We start from the raw sequence: 21877 nt of genomic DNA, 5'->3' as shown, positions 1-21877 counted from the left end.
TGGATTACATTTAGAAAGTAAACTACCCAACCCTGAGCATACAGTATGGATAATATCCACAAAGAGAGAAAAACAGACAATAGAAATAACGTCTGCAAGGCAGAATGTGGACAACACTCTTAGGAAAGGAAAGCAACTCCAGACCATTCATACTGTGGCTCTCAGATAAATAGATATACTGTACCATGGACTTAATGTTGTAAAACAATGTATGTAAATTAAGTTTGATTTGATTTTAATGACGAGGTAATGATCAAACAGTACAGAGTATTGTAGGAAATTCACAGGTCTGCTGTTCAAAGTCTGGTTAATTTTTCCCTTCAATAGAAACAGCAATATCTGGTCATTTTATTTACGTCAGGCTGACGTAACTGATACATGAAATGTAAAACTATTCCAGAAAAGGTATCCTTGCATTTGTCCAAGAGTATTTCCAAGAGTATTTCTCGTAAATTCTGACCTAATGCTGCTCATTCATCATGTTGATTTAATCTTGTATAGAATAATGATAAACAGTTGACTCCCGAGGAAGAATTGATTCTCCCAGATCATCCTATACTGATGATAACCACCGTTTGTCTACATGTAGTCGTCGTTTTCCTTTACTAGTGGTCTGTAGGCTGCCTTGCACAGTAAACTCCCATCCAGCTGGCGGCCCTGTTGTGTTTCTGGGTTCATCACCAACTCGAACAAAGAACGTCCTAAGATTCCTTGACTTGAACACGGAAGTAGGAATGGTAACGAGTTATTTTTGTTCCCTTGTGTGGAGTAAAGAAAATACATACTGACTAAACAAAATAGGCTACCCAGCTCTAATTTGACATAAAATGTCTAAACAACAGTCGTTTCATGTGTTTTTAAATGAGCGTTTAACTTCGGCTGCTGTGGATATTTTCGGGGAAGTTGAGAAAACGGTAGTAGAATACCAGGAAGAGAATGATCGGCTACGGAGACTGCTGCGGAGGACACCAGAGATACAACTATGTAGAATAGGTTCGTATGTTGATACTGATAGCTAGCTATAGTTCCACTTTATTGATAAACTGTTAACTGATCACCACTTCATACATGTTGAAGAAGTTGTTTTTAAACTTACCGTGCATGGATAAAAACATTGTCATAATTTATAATTCAAAAAAATGTATACACTTTAGAAGTAAATAGCTAATCTTCAATTACTGAGAAGTAGTTCTAGATTCTAGTTTTTAATTATTGAATTGGAATTATAGTTAACCTAGTCTTGAATTTACTGGCTTAAAAATTCAAATTGATCCCAACCCTGATGTCTAAAGCCTGTATAGAGTCCCACAGTGGAGGTGTAATAATACCCATAAAACCTAGCGCTCAAACGGGGAAATGGTTCCAATCCTTTTCCCACCATTCATTTTTCCCATAGGGGATTTTAGAACACTTAAAATAAGGACTGTGTTTCATGTAGGCTTACCCTGGCGTGACGTTTTGATAACCATGTAAATCTCTCTCAGACAAGGTGACTTTTAGCAATGTATTCGTCAGTGGCGGTCGGTGCTGTTTAAGATGGAGGACGATCTTTTTTTGTTATGACCACAGCCTTATTTCTATTAAAGAATATTGGATAACTGTCATTCATATTCCATTCACCCAGCTCAATGTATCATTGATAGGTTTAGGCTACTACATGATACTCACATTTTCCCTATAGCCATCATGAGGTTGCTACAACCTAGCCTATGAATTAAAGTTTACAACATAGATGCACAGGTTGAGAAACATTTTAGTTGACTGACAGTGACACATGTAATACCGCCATGCAGACTCTTGCCTGCATCTAACTGATCTAGGGTGTAATCAATAATCCAACAGTTGCAAAGAAGAGTTTCTATTGGACAGATTCAGATATGTTTATCCCTGTTTTTATTAGCTGACATCATTGTCAACATAGCTACTAGAACTAACACGTTAGTAAACTCTCTACAATCATGCAGTACAGTGTAGTCAGCAAGCAGTTTAGCAGTTACACCGGTGGGCCCCAGTGGCAATACATATACAATACATTAATTAAACCAAAAGCTTTCTTTGACTTGGAAGAGTTCCAGTGTTGGATAGCCATAGACAGCTAGCTAACATAGCATCCATTTTTGTTTGAGTAGGCTAAACTAGCTAGCTAAGAAAGTGGAAGTGAAAAAATATGAACTATAGCTATTTCTCTCACTATTGTTCAAAAGTGTTAAACTATCGTCTTTCTCTCTTTGAGTCAACTACTCACCACATGTTATGCAGGGATAGCTAGCTAGCTAGCTCTAGCTTATGCTTTTAGTACTAGTTTCATTCTCTGATCCTATGATTGTGAGGACAACATGTCTGTTCATGCTGCAAGAGCTCTGATAGGTTGGAGGACGTCATCCGGAAGTTGTCATAATTACTGTGTAAGTCTATGGAAGAGGGTGAGAACCATAAGCCTCCTAGGTTTTGTATTGAAGTCAATGTACCCAGAGGAGGACGGAAACTAGCTGTCCTCTGGCTACACTATGGTGCTACCCTACAGAGTGCTGCTGAGGCTACTGTAGACCTTATGATAGCCACATTAGGAGCCAATTGGCATTTCATTTTTGGGGGGTAAATATAGGCGAATATATTGATAAAGTCACCTTGTCCTAGAGAGATTTACACGGTTATCAAAACGTCACGCCAGGGTTAGCCTCCTTATTTTAAGTCATTGTAAAATCCACCATGGGAAATGGTGGAAAAACGATTAGACCCATTTCCTTGTTTGACCGTTAGGTTTTATGTTTGTTATGACTCATACTGTGGTAATTTGGTATTTGGTATTTTATTAGGATCCCCATTAGCTGTTGCAAAAGCATCAGCTACTCTTCCTGGGGTCCACATGAAACATGACATCATCCAGAACATTAATAGACAAGAACAGCTCAAGGACATTTTTAAAGGCACACGTAGCCTACATATCAATACATACATTCAAAATATCTAAGTCAAGTAGAGGAGAGGCTTTGTCAGGTGTTGCTTTCTGTTTTTTTAAAACAGGTTTGCTTTTCATTTGAGCAATTTGAGATGGAACAGAGTTCCATGCAACAATGGCTCTTTATAATACTGTACGCTTTCTTGAATTTGTTCTGGATTTGGGGACTGTGGTAAGATCTGCTCCTCCTCTCCGTCCCTCCAGAATCCCTGCAGTTCTCTGTCTCTGAAGAGGAGGTTCCCCCTGAGCAGCAGCACTGTGAGCAGGAGTGGAGTCCCAGTCTGGGGCAGAAGGACCCAGAGACCATACAGATTAAAGAGGAACAGGAGGAAGTCAGGACCAGTCAGGAGGAAGAGCAGCTTCAAGGGGTGGAGCCTGATATCATAGAGTTCATATTTACTCCTCCTTGTGTGAAAAGGGAATGTGATCAGGAGGACCCACGTCAAGAAGCCATACTAGCTGAACACCCAACTCTCAGTCCACTGAAAACGTCTAAACTACAGTCGTTTCGAGAGTTTTTAAATGAGCGTTTAACGGCGTTTGCTGCTGTAGAGATTTCCGGGGCATTTGTGAAAACCGTAGTGGAGTACCAGGAAGAGAATGATCGGCTACGGAGACTGCTGCGGATCACACCTGAGATACAACTATGTAGAATAGGTTAGTATTTAGATATATTGATAGCTTTATAGAGTTCTACTCAGTTATGTTTTTAATAACTTTTTATTGTACATGGATAAAAACGTGTCTGTGTCACGAAAACCAGGAAGTTATTTGAATGTATGAAAATAGGTTCTAGAATTTACTGACTTTAGAAACAGAAAAAAAAGAAACAGATTCACAGTCTTACATTTTGGCTTTCGGTCGTTCAACCTTCATCAGAGCAAATCTCCCCAAACAGTGGGACAGATGAGGCCACTAACATGCTGACCAGACTGAGCATCGCAAAATAAATTTAGAAATCCATGTTATTCAATTATTACGCCAACGAGCATCTGCGATGCCAAGGGCTAAAATAGAAGTCCTTTCTATTTCTGACGCAGACGCGCTGTAAGTCCTGCCTCTCCCATCTCCTCATTGGTTTATAGAAGCAGGTACCCACGTGCCATCTCCTCATTGGTTTATAGAAGCAGGTACCCACGTGCCATCTCCTCATTGGTTTATAGAAGCAGGTACACATGTGCCATCTCCTCATTGGTTATACCCACGTGGGTGATTGAAAGACGAACTGTGTTGCTGGTTGTCGTGGTAATATTATGGAAGTTTAGATGCCAATCACCATATAAGTTCAAAGATGAAAAAGCCTGGAAGGAGGAGAGATGACTAGAAACGATTCTGTTGATCGTTTTATGTGTGGATTAATTGTCGGAGTAGAGGACCTTGTGCATTTCAGGTAAAATAACAACTCAATGTTTATATCCCAGGACAAATTAGCTAGCAACAGCATGCTAGCTAAATAGGACAAATTAGCTAGCAAGTGCAAGCTAACTAGCTAAATAGGACAAATTAGCTAGCAAGTGCAAGCTAACTAGCTAAATTGCCCTTCATGTTTAATGCTTTTCGACCTGTCCCCAAATTAATGTAATTGGTTCAGAGTTGTTTTGATATTTTAACCTGCGTGTCATGATCGCGTTTGGTGTGGGGGGACAAAATAAATTAATGCACGATAGCGCACAATGGCGCACGCGCACAGCCGGTTTGGGTTCCGTGTAAGGCTGCGTTTATATATATATGCAGACCAATTTTGATTTCCCCCCAAATTGGTCTTTTGACCAATCACATCAGATCTTTTCACATCAGATCTGCAACAAAAAGAGACAAGGTAAACGCACACATAACACTACAGTGCTTTCAGGAAGTATTCAGACCGCTTGACTTTCCACATTTTGTTATGTTACAGCCTTATTCTAAAATTGATTAAATTGTTTTTTTACCCTCAATCTACACACAATACCCTATAATGACGAAGCAAAAACAGGCTTTTTTAAATTTTTTGCAAATGTACAAATGTTTTCAACTGAAATATCACATTTACATAAGTATTCAGACCCTTTACTCAGTACTTTGTTGAAGCAACTTTGGCAGCGATTACAGCCTCGACTCGAGTCTTCTTGGGTATGATGCTACAAGCTTGGCACATCTGTATTTGGGGAGTTTCTCCCATTCTTCTCTGCAGATCCTCTCAAGCTCTGTCAGGTTGGATGGGGAGCGTCGCTGCACAGCTATTGTCAGGTCTCTCCAGAGATGTTAGATCGGGTTCAAGTCCGGACTCTGGCTGGGCCACTCAAGGACATTCAGAGACTTGTCCCAAAGCCACTCCTGCGTTGTCTTGGCTGTGTGCTTAGGGTTGTTGTCCTGTTGGAAGGTGAACCTTCACCCTAGTCTGAGGTCCTGAGCACTCTGGAGCAGGTTTTCATCAAGGATCTCTCTGTACTTCAAATTACATTGTATTGGTCACATACACATTTAGCAGATGTTATTGCGAGTGTATTGAAATGCTTGTGTTCCGAGCTCCAACAGTGCAGTAGTCTCTAAGAATTCACAACAGTACACACATCTAAAAAGTAAAAGAATGGAATTAAGAAATATATAAATGTTATGACGAGCAATGTTGGAGTGGCATTGACTAAAATACAGTACAATAGAATACAGTATATACATATGAGATGAGTAAAGCAGTATGTAGACATTATTAAAGTGACCAGTGATTCCATGTCTCTATATATGTCTCTATATATAGCAGCCTCTAAGGTGCAGGATTGAGTAACCGGGTGGCAGCTGGCCAGTAATGGCTATTTAAGTCTGATGGCTTTGAGATAGAAGCTGTTTTTCAGTCTCTCGGTCCCAGCTTTGATGCACCTGTACTGACCTCGCCTTCTGGATGATAGCGGGGTGAACAGGCAGTGGCTCGGGTGGTTGATGTCCTTGATCTTTTTGGCCTTCCTGTGACATCGGGTGCTGTTGGTGTCCTGGAGGGCAGGCAGTTTGCTCCAGGTGATGCGTTTGGCAGACCTGGAGATCTGGAGAGCCCTGCAGTTGCGGGCGGTGCAGTTGCCATACCAGGCGGTGATACAGCCTGACAGGATGCTCTCGGTTGTGCATCTGTAAAAGTTTCTGAGGGTCTTAGGGGCCAAGTCCCCCGTTACGCCTTCTTCACCACACTGTCTGTGTGGGTGGACCATTTCAGATTGTCAGTGGTGTGTACGCCGAGCAACTTGAAGCTTTCCAACTTCTCCACTGTGGTCCCGTCGATGTGGATTGGGGCGTGCTCCCTCTGTTGTTTCCTGAAGTCCACGATCAAATCCTTAGTTTTCTTGACGTTGAGGGAGAGGTTATTTTCCTGGCACCACTCCGCCAGGGCCCTCACCGCCTCCCTGTAGGCTGTCTCGTCATCGTTGGTAATCAGACCTACTACTGTTGTGTCGTTTGGGAACTTGATGATTGAGTTGGAGGCGTAAAGTATATATCCAGAAGGGTTGTCTCCTCCTCTTGGTGACACTTCCACCTGGAATTGAAGAGAAGACACACTGTTAGAGCACTGGACAAAGTGACAAGCAACAAGGTTATTTTCATCCTTGCTTCAGCTCTGTTTCAAGCATCTGGATGTCTGGCCCATGTACATGTTGTCACTAACACAGCGTAGGATGTAAATCACATGTCATGTGACCACGTCTTTAACACAACCTTTTTTCCAGACCTAGGGTGTCGGAACTCTGAGGTTTTACCAGGGACCTCACGAAACGATAAATCCTCATTCAGTCCTATTTGTGCAAAACAAATAAACACACACCCACACCTCTATTATATTGTTTAGGAATGTCTGTCCACTAGCTGTTTGAATATCTAATTTATATATAATCATTTTGATTGAAAATGTATTAATTTAGTTATTTTGTTATAATTAAAACAGCCTGTGGTTATTTGCTATTGGATTGGCAGAATGACAACTACTAACACATCAGCCTACAGCTGGCCTGAACATCACTTTTTTGAATGCACTTTAATTATCCAATGTCACACTTACCGATGGCGAGGTGAAGCCTGTGCCCAAAGCACTGCAGGCGGGTCCAGTTGTTCAAGCGCAATGCTTTTATCATGTTGATCCCGCTGTCAGTTGTCACGCACACCTGTCGGTCTTCACTCATCTTCCACGATGCCAGAGTGTCTTTGAGACCCTGGGCTATTACTTCACCCGTATGATCATCTTCCACCATGCCAGAGAGTCTTTGAGACCCTGGGCTATTACTTCACCCGTATGATCATCTTCCACGATGCCAGAGTGTCTTTGAGACCCTGGGCTATTACTTCACCCGTATGATCATCTTCCACCATGCCAGAGAGTCTTTGAGACCCTGGGCTATTACTTCACCCGTATGATCATCTTCCACCATGCCAGAGAGTCTTTGAGACCCTGGGCTATTACTTCACCTGTATGATCATCTTCCACCATGCCAGAGAGTCTTTGAGACCCTGGGCTATTACTTCACCCGTATGATCATCTTCCACCATGCCAGAGAGTCTTTGAGACCCTGGGCTATTACTTCACCCGTATGATCATCTTCCACCATGCCAGAGAGTCTTTGAGACCCTGGGCTATTACTTCACCCGTATGATCATCTTCCACCATGCCAGAGAGTCTTTGAGACCCTGGGCTATTACTTCACCTGTATGATCATCTTCCACCATGCCAGAGAGTCTTTGAGACCCTGGGCTATTACTTCACCCGTATGATCATCTTCCACCATGCCAGAGAGTCTTTGAGACCCTGGGCTATTACTTCACCCGTATGATCATCTTCCACCATGCCAGAGAGTCTTTGAGACCCTGGGCTATTACTTCACCTGTATGATCATCTTCCACCATGCCAGAGAGTCTTTGAGACCCTGGGCTATTACTTCACCCGTATGATCATCTTCCACCATGCCAGAGAGTCTTTGAGACCCTGGGCTATTACTTCACCCGTATGATCATCGGGGAGGTAAGACATCTGGAGGCAGACATTTTGCAATTTCCAGTCTTCATTTATATAGTGGACTGTCAAACTTAGGTACGGCTCTGACGTTCTGCTCGACCATAAATCGGCTGTGGTGGAAAAATAACAAACACTAGCCAGCTTCTCTGCTCTTTCGCGGGTAGCAGTGTACAATCGCGGCAGGGCTTCTTTCGTGAAATGCTTGGCAGCTGATATTTGTGGTCAACTGTACCTAGCAGCTTTTTAAAGCCTGGCTTTTCTGCTGTAAAGATTGGAACCATACCTTTCACTATGTAATAGGTCACTGCATCCGCGATCTCCTTCCACCTCAAACTTTTCTTGTCATAAGAGGTAACGTTTGAAAAGGATGCGGCTATGGTAGTTTGTCTTTTAGCAGACGTTTTGGGAATCGGGCGACGAAGTCTCACGCATTCCTCCCATTCCACTGCGTGTTTCAGTTGAAGGGGTTGGTTGTGCTGCTGCTTTTCGTAGCAATTGTCTTTCAATACATTTTGCACAGAACAGTCGTTTGCTGAACATCAGACCTCTTAACTTACGACACCAATCGCATAGGGGGCAGTATTGTCACTTTCGGATGAAATACGTGCCCATATTAAACTGTCTCCTACTCAAACTCAGAAGCTAGGATATGCATATTATTAGTAGATTTGGATAGAAAAACACTCTGAAGTTTCTAAAACTGTTTGAATGATGTCTGTGAGTATAACAGAACTCATATGGCAGGCAAAAACCTGAGAAAAGTCCTACCAGGAAGTGGAAATCTGATGTGTGGAATCTTTCCAAGTCATTGCCTATCGAACACACAGTGACCTAAGGATTCATTTTGCACTTCCTAAGGCTTCCACTAGATGTCAACAGTCTTTAGAAAGTTGTTTTAGGCTTCTATGATGAACAGAGAGCGAACAAGAAGGCTGGGAAGTTGGTGACCCAGGGAAGGACATCAGTTCATTGGCGCGCATTCACATGAGAGGTAGCTGTGTTCCAAAACGTTTTTCAAGACATTGGAATCATCCGGTTGGAATATTATTGAAGTTCTAAGTGAAAAAGGCCCTAAAGATTGATGCTTTACAACGTTTGACATGTTTGAACGGACGTAAATATAACTTTTTTTACTTTTCGTCGTGACATTTTCCGCGCGCTTCCTAGATTTGGAGTAGCTAACTGAACGCCCTACAACAAGGAGCTATTTGGACATAAATTATGGAGTTTATCGAACAAAACAACATTTATTGTGGACCTGGGATTCCTGGAAATGCCTTCTGATGAAGATCATCAAAGGTAAGTGAATATTTCTAATGCTATTTATGATTTTAGATGACTCCAAAATGGCTGGTATCTGTATTGCCTGGTGTATGTTTCTGAGCGCCGTACTCAGATTATTGCAAAGTGTGCTTTCCCCGTGAAGCTTTTTTGAAATCTGTCACAGCATTTGCATAAAGGAGATGTTCATCTATAATTCTTTGAATGACAGTTTAATATTTTATCAACGTTTATGACGAGTATTATTGTAAATTGTTGTGCTGATTCACCGGCAGTATTGGAGGCAAAATATTTTCTGAACGTCACGCGCCAATGTAAAATGCTGTTTTTGGATATAAATATCAACTTGATCGAACAAAAAATGCATGTATTGTGTAACATGAAGTCCTAGGAGATCTGATGAGATCTGATGAAGATCGTCAAAGCTTAGTGCTTCATTTAGCTGTGTTTTGGGTTTTTGTGATGCATCTAGTTGCTTGGAAAATGGCTGTGTGGTTATTTGTGTCTATGTACTCTCCTAACATAATCTAATGTTTTGCTTTCGCTGTAAAGCCTTTTTGAAATCGGACAACGTGGTTCGATTCAGGAGAAGTGTATCTATAAAATGGTGTAAAATAGTCGTATGTTTGAGAAATTGAAATTATTAGATTTGTGGTTTTGAATTTGGCGCTCTGATTTTTCACTGGCTATTGTCAAACTCAGGCTCGCTGACGGGATTGGTGTCGTATGACGTTAAACCCGAACCCCTTCCATATTACTGAAAAAACATTGCTGCCCTTTTGGGGGGATGATTTCATTCTCATGAGAGGCTGAGCTGGCTTCCTCACTGTCCATGTTGGTGGAACTCTTACCACCGCTACATTTCTCCGGCTGGGTTACAATTTGTTAAAGGCTGTCTAGGGTTGTGATTGGTGGATAACCTCTGTGCACGTCTTGTCACGCAATTGGGACAGAGAAGAAGATACAGTGAGATGCTGCATTTGTAAAATGTTACAATATTATAACAGAACCTCGATTCTTGCGATACAGGCATTTTACATATCACGCTAAAATATATAGAAAAAAATCAATATAGCCCAGCCCTAGTATCAAGGCTGTATAGCTAGGTAACCTCTATCAAGGCTGTATAGCTATCAAGGTATAGCTGGGTAATCTATCAAGGCTGTATAGCTGGGTAACCTCTATATCCAGGCTGTATAGCTATCAAGGCTGTATAGCTAGGTAACCTCTATCAAGGCTGTATAGCTATCAAGGCTGTATAGCTGGGTAACCTCTGTATCAAGGCTGTATAGCTGGGTAACCTCTGTATCAAGGCTGTATAGCTAGGTAACTTCTGCTCCTTGTCATCTTCCCTCCAGACTCCCTGCAGCTCTCTGTCTCTGAAGAGGAGGTTCCCCCTGAGCAGCAGCATTGTGAGCAGGAGTGGAGCCCCAGTCTGGGGCAGGAGGACCCAGAGACCATACAGATTAAAGAGGAACAGGAGGAAGTCAGGACCAGTCAGGAGGAAGAGCAGCGTCAAGGGGTGGAGCCTGATATCATGAAGTTCATTTTCTCTCCTTCCTGTGTGAAGAGTGAATGTGATCAGGAGGACCAAACCCAGACTGTAGAGAACAGAGAGAGAGACTCTAAACCAGTGGATCTGAAACCTTTTGGCACTGTGACCCACATTAAGGGTCTCTACATTCCCTGTGACCCTCCAGATAATCAAAACAATGCCTCCAGCCACAGCTCAGCCGTAAGCAGCTACACAGTAGGACTTGATAGCAGTCCACTATTGGAGAAAACACTGTTCCAAACCCAGCACCACATCTAGAAGAACTCACAGCTGCCGTGACTGTGGTGAAACGTTTGCTAAGAAAGCTGACGTGCAGAGACATGTGACTCTCACCAAGAAGAGACCCAGTGAATGTCGCTTCTGCAAACAACACTACAACTCTACCTGTAAACTGAAGGCCCATGTCCAACTCTGTCACGGTGGGAAACCCTGCACCTGCCCTATTTGTGGAAAGACCTTCAAACACAAAGGAATTCTGTCCAAGCACATGAGGATTCACACAGGAGAGAAAGTATTTAGCTGTGGTGACTGTGGGAAAAGCTTCAATAGGAAGATGAGCCTAACTGAACATAAACTGACTCACACAGGTGAGAAACTATTTAGCTGTGGTGACTGTGGAAAAAGCTTCAATCGGAAGGGGCACCTAAACATGCACAAAGTGACTCACACAGGAGAGAAACCATTTAGCTGTGGTGACTGTGGGAAAAGCTTCAATAGAAAGGGACACCTAACCATGCACAAACTGATTCACACAGGAGAGAAACCATTTAGCTGTGCTGACTGCGGGAAAAGCTTCAATCGGAAGGGGCACCTAACCATGCACAATCTGACTCACACAGGAGAGAAACCATTTAGCTGTGGTGACTGTGGGAAAAGCTTCAATCGGAAGGGGCACCTAACCATGCACAAAGTGACTCACACAGGAGAGAAAGCATTTAGCTGTGGTGACTGTGGGAAAAGCTTCAATCAGAAGGGGGACCTAAGGAGGCACAAACTTATTCACACTGGAGATAAACAACATGGCTGCTCAGTCTGTGGTAAAAGATTCACTCAGAAGACGAATCTGCTGAGGCATGTGGATAAAGTCCACAAAGGAAATAAACAGGACAGAAACTAAAAGAAGAAAGGACATTAGGACAAAGAGATTGTCTGTATCACAACCGGCCGTGATTGGGAGTCCCATAGGGCGGCGCACAATTGGCCCAGCGTTGGCCGGATTTGGCCGGTGTAGGCCGTCATTGTAAGTAAGAATTTGTTCTTAACTGACTTGCCTAGTTAAATAAAGGTCAGGTAAGTGAATAAAAAGGCAGGATGTGGACAAATTTCTTAGGAAGCAACAGTGATATGGCCCTCATCAAATATGCAGACGACATGGCTCTGGTTGCTTGCCTGGAGGTCAAGTCCATCTCCAGCTACTCCCAGTTCATTTACTGCCTCTTGACGTGGTTTGACAACATCTTAGGAGCTCAGTCTGGGTCTCAACTTACTATTTAGACTCAGAATAGTAGAATACACCAGGTCCAATTTAGACATTTGGTTGTGCATCAGCAGTTTGTTTGTCACTGACAGTCACTCGATTTTGCGATGTCAGACAAAGCGAAAACAGGTCTTCAGAAATGTTTGCAAATGTATTAAAAATGTAACAGAAATACCTTCTTTACTTAACTATTCAGGTGCATCCTGTTTCCATTGATAATCCTTGATGTTTCGACAACTTGATTGGAGTCCACCTGTAAATTCAGTTGGTTGGATATGATTTGGAAAGGCACACACCTGTCTCTATAAGGTCCCACAGTTAACAATGCATGTCAGAGCAAAAACCAAGCCATGAGGTCGAAGGAATTCGAGATAGGATTGTGTCAAAGCACTGGTCTGGGGAAGGGTACCAAAAACATTCTGCAGCATTGAAGGTCCCCAAGAACACAATGGCCTCCATCATTCTTAAATGGAAGAAGGTTGGAACCACAAAGACTCTTCCTAGAGCTGGCTGTCCGGCCAAACTGAGCAATCGGGGGGGAGAAGGGCCTTGGTCAGGGAGGTGACCAAGAACCCAATGGTCTGTCTGACAGAGTCTCAGAGTTCCTATGTGGAGATGGGAGAACCTTCCAGAAGGACAACCATCTCTGCAGCACACCACCAATCAGGCCTTTATGGTAGAGTGGCCAGATGGAAGCCACTCCTCTGTAAAAGGCACATGATGGCCTGCTTGGAGTTTGCCAAAAGGCACCTAAAGGACTCTGACCATGAGAAACAAGATTCTCTGGTCTGATGAAACCAAGATTGAACTCTTTGGCCTGAATGTCAAGCGGCACGTCTGGAGGAAACCTGGCACCATCCCTACAGTGAAGCATGGTGGTGGCAGCATCATGCTGTGGGGATGTTTTTCAGCGGCAGGGACCGGGAGACTAGTCAGGATCAAGGGAAAGATGAACGGAGAAAAATACAGAGAGATCCTTGATGAAAACCTGCTCCAGAGCGCTCAGGACCTCAGACTGGGGTAGGAGTTGCTTCGGGGGCAAGTCTCTGAATGTCCTTGAGTGGCCCAGCCAGAGTCCGGACTTGAACCCGATCTAACATCTCTAGAGAGACCTGAAAATAGCTGTGCAGCGATGCTACCCACCCAACCTGGCAGAGCTTGAGAGGATCTGCAGAGAAGAATGGGAGAAACTCCCCAAATACAGGTGTGCCAAGCTTGTAGCGTCATACCCAAGAAGACTCGAGGCTGTAATCGCTGACAAAGGTGCTTCAACGAAGTACTGAGTTAAGGGTCTCAGTACTTATGTAGATGTGATATTTCAGTTTATTTGTAATCAATTTGCTACAATTTATATAAATCAGTTTTTGTTTTTTTCATTATGGGGTATTGTGATGTCATTATGGGGTATTGTGATGTCATTGTGGGGTAATGTGTGTAGATTGATGAGGAAAACAAAAAATGTAATTTTAGAATAAGGCTGTAAAGTAACAAATGTGGAGAAGTCTAGGTGTCTGAATATTTTCAGAATGTGCTGTGAATATAGAGGTTGGAGCTGCCATACTACGGCTCCTGTGAAGAAGTTGTTGTGGGGGGGTTAAGTGCCTTGCTCAAGGGCAGGACAGCAGGCATGGCATCTAGGATTTGATACCAGCAACTACTCACTTCTTGTCCAATGGGATTGGAACCCTCCGCTTGCGGTCTTGCCTCCCTTAAAAGCTAGCCTACCTGCTGCCTGTCGATGGAAAGTATTGTAGGTAACTCACAGGTCTCCTGTTCAAAGGCTCTTGATGTTTTAAAAACTGAAATTCCTGATTATTTGTTTTGATGAGAGAATGGTCAGACTGACGTTATTAATACATAAAAATATCTCCTTCCATCTGTCCAAGAGTATTTATTATAGATTGTCCTAATACTGCTAATAAATTGTATTGATTTCATCTTTCAGGAAGTAATGATATACAGTCGACTCCTGCCTGATAAGTGCATGTTGTATAAGTGTAAATTCTGTTTTAAGTGAACTACAGTGTTCTTCCAGCCCCAATTCAACAACATTCTTTCTCTCTTTAACTGCATTCTCTGGTTTAGTGCACGCTGTCACATCAGTCCCAAGCCGTAGCAGCTGTCAAGTCACCTATCTTACAATTAGTTCTGTCTTTTTATTAAATGATCCTATATCACCACCCTGTTACTCATTACAACTATTTCCCCTCATTGTAGTTATCCATTATCACTGGGCTGTACCTTAGTTAAACCCTGTAGAAAAGGTCTTCCTGCTCCCCTCCTCTCTACCCAACTTCCCCTCCCAGATGGAACATTGTCCAGGCTTGATGCAGAAACAGGTGAACAGTTTTGTAACACTGAGCCATTGACTGTGTCGGCATCATTAAAACTGAAGACATATTTATCAAATAACTCTAATTATTATTACGCGATTAAACTGATTAATCGTGTAACGGTAATTAACTAGGAAGTCGGGACACCAAGGAAAATATTCACATTACAAAGTTATAATTTTCCTAATATAACTTTCAGATATCATATCTGATCTATTAGTCTTCGGATTAATGATATATTCTTTACCTCGTCAGTCTCATTCCAAACGTCATAAATTGTTGGTTATCTGCACGAACCCAGTCTTCACTTCATCCATACATCAATTGTCTTAAAATAATTTATTTACTAACTAAGTAATTCACAGAAATGCATAACCAACAGTAGGTATCGTTACAAAGAAATGATAAAGGAATGTTCCCTAGTGGGCTAAACCGGCATGGCGGCTTGTTAGACAAAAGGTTGATAAGAGTTGATAATTATAACAATTGAAATACTAATCCTTTGCACATGAACGCTCACTCATTCGCGAACAATTGCAATCAATATATATATTTACGCTCAGTGTGTCGTCGGGATCTTTGTTGAAAAGTTTGTTCTGTTGGAGAGTTTGTGTTCTCTCTCGGTTAGAATGGATATTTCAAAGTGACATTCATTAATGTCGTTATAGGACAGATGTTTTGTCAGTCTTCGCGTTCAATGATACCGAATTCCTAGCTGCAGACTAGTAATTAATATCAAAGACTTGTTATTATTCTGTCGGTATCAATAGTCTAAGAGTTTAACTACGTGGTATGGTTAAAGTTCAGAACGAGGAATGCATGGTCAAACCTTTGCCCTCTCGATATCGAGGTAAGCTGGTGTCCAACCTTTAGCCACTCGTAATGGAGGTACGCTCGGTCTGGTGATAGAAACCCTGGGTGGGGGTTATATTCGGAATAGCAGAAAAAGGCTGTCTCATGACGCCAGGTCCCGTCTGTTCATGGGGGCGTGCCGATGACTTGGTGAAACTTTAAACAGAAATACAATTCTCTCACATTAACATCTTACAAGCATCCCAACATATTCCAAATAGCTTTATCCTTATTCATTCATTTTATACAACCATTTAGATGTAAGTCTCACAACTGAGGCTATTATATAAACAGCGCCATGGTAATGTGGCCGTATTGTCTCTCATGAGCTTCACAAAATTGTACCAAACGGACCAATTCGTAGCTGGATTCTTCACCGATCTTTTATACCTTCTCCAGAACATAAATGTCGTTCGGTTCTCCAATTCTGTGAGGTGGAAGAATTCCTGGGTTCTTTCTATGAAACCGACTCTCTTTATACTGTGGCCATGAGGCAGGACATTTTCTTAGGAATTTACGACCACTCTCACAGAGCCTGGGTAGGGGGAGGTAGGGGGATAGTGCATAGAAAACCCAAAGAGGGCAACGTCATGACAACTGCCTGCCTGCCCCAGGTGGCTGTTACAAGTGGGCACCAGACTACAGCCATATACAGTGGCAAAAAAAAGTATGTGAACCCTTTGGAAATACCTGGATTTCTACATAAATTGGTCATAAAATTTGATCTTCATCTAGGTCACAACAATAGGCAAAACAGTCTGCTTAAACTAATAACACACAAACAATTATACGTTTTCATGTCTTTATTGAACACACAGTGTAAACATTCACAGTGCAGGGTGGGAAAAGTATGTGAACCCTTGGATTTAATAACTAGTTAACCCTCCTTTGGCAGCAATAACCTCAACCAAACGTTTTCTGTAGTTGCGGATCAGACCTGCACAACGGTCAGGAGAAATTTTGGACCATTCCTCTTTACAAAACTGTTTCAGTTCAGCAATATTCTTGGGATGTCTGGTGTGAACTGCTCTCTTGAGGTCATGCCACAGCATCTCAATCAGGTTGAGGTCAGGACTCTGACTGGGTCACTCCAGAAGGCGCATTTTCTTCTGTTGTAGCCATTCTGTTGTTGATTTACTTCTGTGTTTTAGGTCATTGTCCTTTTGCATCACCCATCTTCTGTTGAGCTTCAATTGGCAGACAGCCTAACATTCTCCTGCAAAATGTCTTGATAAACTTGGGAATTAATTTTTCCGTTGATGATAGCAAGCTGTCCAGGCCCTGAGGCAGCAAAGCAGCCCCAAACTATGATGCTCCCTACACCATACTTTACAGTTGGGATGAGGTTTTGATGTTGGTGTGCTGTGCCTTTTTTTCCCCCACGGTGTTGTGTGTTCCTTCCAAACAACTCAACTATAGTTTCATCTGTTCACAGAATATTTTGCCAGTAGCGCTGTGGAACATCCAGGTGCACTTTTGCAAACTTTTTTGGACAGCAGTGGCTTCTTCCGTGGTGTCCTCCCATGAACACCATTCTTGTTTAGTGTTTTATGTATCGTAGACTCGTCAACAGCGATGTTAGCATGTTCCAGAGATTTCTGTAAGTCTTTAGCCGACACTCTAGGATTCTTCTTAACCTCATTGAGCATTATGCGCTGTGCTCTTGCAGTCATCTTTGCAGGACAGCTACTCCTAGGGAGAGTAGCAACAGTGCTGAACTTTCTCCATTTATAGACAATTTGTCTTACCGTGGACTGATGAACATCAAGGCTTTTAGAGATACTTTTGTAACCCTTTCCAGCTTTATGCAAGTCAACAATTCATAATCTTAGGTCTTCTGAGATCTATTTTGTTCGAGGCATGGTTCACATCAGGCAATGCTTCTTGTGAATAGCAAACTCAAATTTTGTGAGTTTTTTTTATAGGGCAAGGCAGCTCTAACCAACATCTCCAATCTCATCTCATTGATTGGACTTCAGGTTAGCTGACTCCTGACTACAATTAGCTTTTGGAGAAGTACTTTTTCCAACCTACACTGTGAATGTTTAAATTATGTATTTAATATAGACAAGAAAAATACAATAATTTGTGTGTTATTAGTTTAAGCACACTGTGTTTGTCTATTGTTGTGAAATTTGAAGACTAATTTATGCAGAAATCCAGGTAATTCCAAAGGGTTCACATACTTTTTCTTGCCACTGTATACTGAACAAAATATAAATATATAAACACAGGGGGGTGCTAATGAGTATTTTTGTATGTAATAAAGCCCTTTTTGTGGGGAAAAACTCATTCCGATTGGTTGGATCTAGTTCCGTGCTCAGTCATGTGAAATCCATAGATTAGAGTCTAATGGATTTATTTCAATTGACTGATTTCCTTCTATGAACTCTTACTCTGTAAAATTGTTGCATGTTGCGTTTATATTTTTGTTCAGTATACTTTATTTAGTCTGATCAGTGTGGAACATTCTCATTCTTAACAATGGGCTAAAATGTAGGGTAATCACTGTGCTTGTCAACAAGAACACTACTGTTATTCTCCACACTTATTCTATTATTCCACTTCCTCCCAGTTCTGCCAGTGTAATCACATATTAGAAATCTCTTATGCCTGAAAATGTATTATATGAGGCTATGTATTTTTGCAGCCTTTCACGGACAGTTTTTAATAAGTCATACAAATAAGCATTGGATATCAAATGATTCAGGAATTAAATATAATTTTAGTATTGTGCACATGCTAAGAGAGAGAGATGGTAGAGGGACTCACAACTCATAATACACATATTTTGTCTGTGTAGAGTATGATGGCATCTACAACTAGTAGGCAGAAACCACCTGAATATTGATATTCATTAGATATTTCTTGAAGGTTTGAGAAATTAATTGTTATAACAAGAGCATTTTCAATCACTTGGGAAACATAGATCTGGGGGTGGCCAACCTTCCTGGAGAGCTAGCAGAATTTTCTTCCAAACCTATTTTAAAGAAATAGTTCACCAAAATTACAAAATATAAAATGTTTGTGCATTCTATGGACAGAAAAAACTTCCTGGGGAAGGACCCCCAGTCTTTCGTCTAGGGATTGTGCCAGGAGCAGTGCGATTGGTGGGGCAAACTCCCCACTAAACAAAATATTAGTTGTACTGTAGCGGTGATAAACGGTACCTACAAACTGTTAGGGCCTACATAAAGCTGTCCGAACTCAAGAGCTTTCTTTTCAGTACCGTGAAGTGATTCCTTCCCACTGCTGGCTATCAGCGGAGCCTTGTCTGGCAGCGGAACAGTCATTCAGCCTCATTTACTGCCTTTTTAAAAAACAAAGCTGATATGGCTGACTTGCTTAAACAAATGTGGTTTCTACTGACAATTGAGATGTACAAACTATGGCATAAGGGGACGACGAGCTGATAAGAGCCAATCCGTAATTTTGATGAAGACATTAATGAGCGAGCTAGGACGGACGTAGTCAATATAACTATTTGTTCAGCACTTTTGAAATGTACAGCAACAGAATTCAGAACATAGGCCGTTCTTACAGTATTCTCCCTGTACACCAAGTTAGAACCGTAAGATAAATAAAGGGGGCATAAAAGCAGACAATGAAGGCTCTTACAATATTCAATGATTACTATTCTCTAAAACAGGCTATAGGCTACATGTGCACTACCAAGTCAGAACAGTAGGCTAAGTTATGAGAGGGAAAAGGGACCAATTTATTAGGGTGAGGCACATGGGCTACTAACAGCTTACTACACAACATACACTTAGTATTACTTTCTTAGCTACAGTATACACATTTCCCTCGCATATTACATCATTAATGCAGCAGCATACAATACATTTTTGGACTCACTTGTGCTGTGCTCACTTGAACAGGAAGGTGGCGCAGCGGTCCTTGTGGGCAAATGTTCCTCATCTAACTTTGTCATCAAAGTCTGGCATTCTCTGGATTTATGGTGATTTCAAGACAACTGGGAACTCTGGGACAAAAACAAGGTTGAATCATGACGTCAATGATCTTCAGGTTGGAGCTCTAGAACTCCAGTCAGAGCTCTAGAAAGAGGCCTGAGTTCCCGACTTGGAATTCTGAGTTGGATGACCATTCATAACGTATTTTCCCAGTCGGAGCTCGTTTTTTCCCCAGTTGTCTTGAACTCACTGAAGTCTGAGATTCCCCAGTTCCGAGTTTCCAGTTGTTTTGAACGCGGCAGAAGTCATGCTGGATTGACAGCATGGCCAATGTATTCAACCTTTTCTGGCCCATGGCATGTGAATGTTTATCCTTTTAAGCTTGGAAGAGACCCTTAAACCCAGACCTGGACCACACAGCCAATTCACTGAATAGCAGGATAGTGATTGCTTTGCAACGCTTGCAGTTAGCCACTGATTCCTTCCAAACTACTCATTGTTGAATTTGTAATCTCCAACTGGTTGTGTAATGTCTATGTCCAATGGCCGATGAACACCGATACATTTTATCTATAATTTCTCTTCATATGAAAAGGATTGAAAAGGATTTGACAGTAGATTGTCGACGTGATTCATGATGATTGTCTAGCTTCGTAGCTAAGATTTTGAAAGTATGATGTTGACATGATCCGTCCAATCAAAAGCTACTGTACATATAACGTGATTTGACGTAATTTTATCTGTGGCCAATGACCTTGAGCCTTCTTGGATGGGCACTTCTAATGTAACTCTATGACATCACCCAAGGGGCTTGAATTTTCGAGCTCTCCCTGTAGATTTTGAGGTGACGTAGTGTCCCTATGAGTGACAGAACACTGAGCCAATCATGGCGCAACTAGAGAACATTACCAACCCCTAAGCTCCGTATATTCCCCTGGCTGCCCCACCACCACAGAAAGCATTGAGCTAGACTGAAACACCTGCATTTGGGAGCTGCTTTACTCAAGAAAGCCAAAAAGAGACCACAGTTGTATGCGGCTTTAGTAACTCAACTCAACTTATTATTATTTATTTTTTTACATTGTTTGCAAACTGATATATGACACGTATTAATGCCAAATTAACATGCAAAACAGGCAACCATTTTTTTTACTAAACAGGTGGGACTGAAAACCCCACCTTCCCTGAATGATGGGTTGTCAATGGCAAGGGAGAAATGAAATTCACATAACAAATATCACTCCAAGCATTTTTCAAAAGTTGCCAGCCCTAAGTTCTTTGTAGATGTATACTAGCTTTTTATTGCTGTCTAACATTAAAGTGGCTACTCAAGAAGGCAAAGGTAACTGAACTTAATGACTACCGCCCAGTAGCACTCACCTCTGTCATCATGAAGTGCTTTGAGAGACTAGTTAAGGATCATATCACCTCCACCCTACCTGATACCCTAGACCCACTCCAATTTACTTACCGCCCCAATAGGTCCACAGACGATGCAATCGCCATCACTCTGTGCACTAACCTATCCCATCTGGACAAGAGGAATACCTATGTAAGAATGCTGTTTATTGACTATAGCTCAGCATTCAACACCATAGTACCATCCAAGCTCATCATTAAGCTCAAGGCCCTGGGTCTGAATCCCGCCCTGTGTGCCTGGGTCATGGACTTCCTGACGGGCCGCCCCCAGGTGGTGAAGGTAGGAAACATCACCTCCACTCCTCTGATCCTCAACACTGGGGCCCCACAAGGGTGCGTTCTCAGCCCTCTCCTGTACCACCACCTGTTACGGCAACTGCACCGCCCTCAACCGTAAGGCTCTCCAGAGGGTAGTGTGGTCTGAACAACGCATCACCGGGGGCAAACTACCTGCCCTCCAGGACACCTACAGCACCCGATGTCACAGGAAGGCCAAAAAGATCATCAAGGACAGCAACCACCCGAGCCACTGTCTGTTCACCCCGTTATCATCCAGAAGGCGAGGTCAGTACAGGTGCATCAAAGCTGGAACCGAGAGACTGAAAAACTGCTTCTATCTCAAGGCAAACAGACTGTTAAATAGCCATCACTAACATTGAGTGGCTGCTGCCAACATACTGACTCAAATCTCTGGCCACTTTAATAAATTGGATGTAAGAAATGTATCACTAGTCACTTTAAACAATGCCACTTTATATAATGTTTACATATCCTACATTACTCATCTCATATGTATATACTGTACTCTATACCATCTACTGCATCTTGCCTATGCCGCACAGCCATCGCTCATCCATATATTTATATGTACATATTCTTATTCCATCCCCTTACATTGTGTGTATAAGGTAGTCGTTGTGAACTTGTTAGATATTACTGCACTGTCGGAACTAGAAGCGCAAGCATTTAGCTACATTCGCATTAACATCTGCTAACCATGTATACTGCTCAAAAAAATAAAGGGAACACTTAAACAACACAATGTAACTCCAAGTCAATCACACTTCTGTGAAATCAAACTGTCCACTTAGGAAGCAACACTGATTGACAATAAATTT

At 42.1% G+C, this 21877-nt stretch overlaps 2 protein-coding genes across 2 annotated transcripts; both read left to right on the top strand.

The window, feature by feature from the left end:
- The first annotated feature begins 715 nt into the window (after positions 1-715).
- Positions 716-11022, top strand: LOC106578126 (uncharacterized). Its single transcript, XM_014156741.2, has 3 exons — positions 716-993; positions 3164-3616; positions 10568-11022. Exons 1-3 carry the CDS (start codon positions 828-830, stop codon positions 11020-11022), a joined length of 1074 nt encoding a protein of 357 aa, XP_014012216.2. The 5' UTR covers positions 716-827.
- A 229-nt stretch (positions 11023-11251) lies between these two features.
- On the top strand, positions 11252-12551 carry LOC123728762 (gastrula zinc finger protein XlCGF9.1-like). The gene is made up of 2 exons (XM_045701604.1): positions 11252-12004; positions 12438-12551. Exon 1 carries the CDS (start codon positions 11252-11254, stop codon positions 11879-11881), a length of 630 nt encoding a protein of 209 aa, XP_045557560.1. The 3' UTR covers positions 11882-12004; positions 12438-12551.
- The last annotated feature ends 9326 nt before the right edge of the window (positions 12552-21877 follow it).

The sequence above is a fragment of the Salmo salar genome, chromosome ssa18 (assembly GCF_905237065.1).
Source record: "Salmo salar chromosome ssa18, Ssal_v3.1, whole genome shotgun sequence".
NCBI lineage: Eukaryota > Metazoa > Chordata > Actinopteri > Salmoniformes > Salmonidae > Salmo > Salmo salar.
This window is presented reverse-complemented; position numbering and strand designations above follow the sequence as displayed.

Bases quoted from the DNA above. Each gene is read 5' to 3' on its own strand.
- LOC123728762 (XM_045701604.1), top strand. From the start codon at position 11,252: ATGAGGATTCACACAGGAGAGAAAGTATTTAGCTGTGGTGACTGTGGG.
- LOC106578126 (XM_014156741.2), top strand. From the start codon at position 828: ATGTCTAAACAACAGTCGTTTCATGTGTTTTTAAATGAGCGTTTAACT. The intron at 994-3,163 runs GTTCGTATGTTG...CCGTCCCTCCAG, and splicing joins GATACAACTATGTAGAATAG to AATCCCTGCAGTTCTCTGTC. The intron at 3,617-10,567 runs GTTAGTATTTAG...TCTTCCCTCCAG, and splicing joins GATACAACTATGTAGAATAG to ACTCCCTGCAGCTCTCTGTC.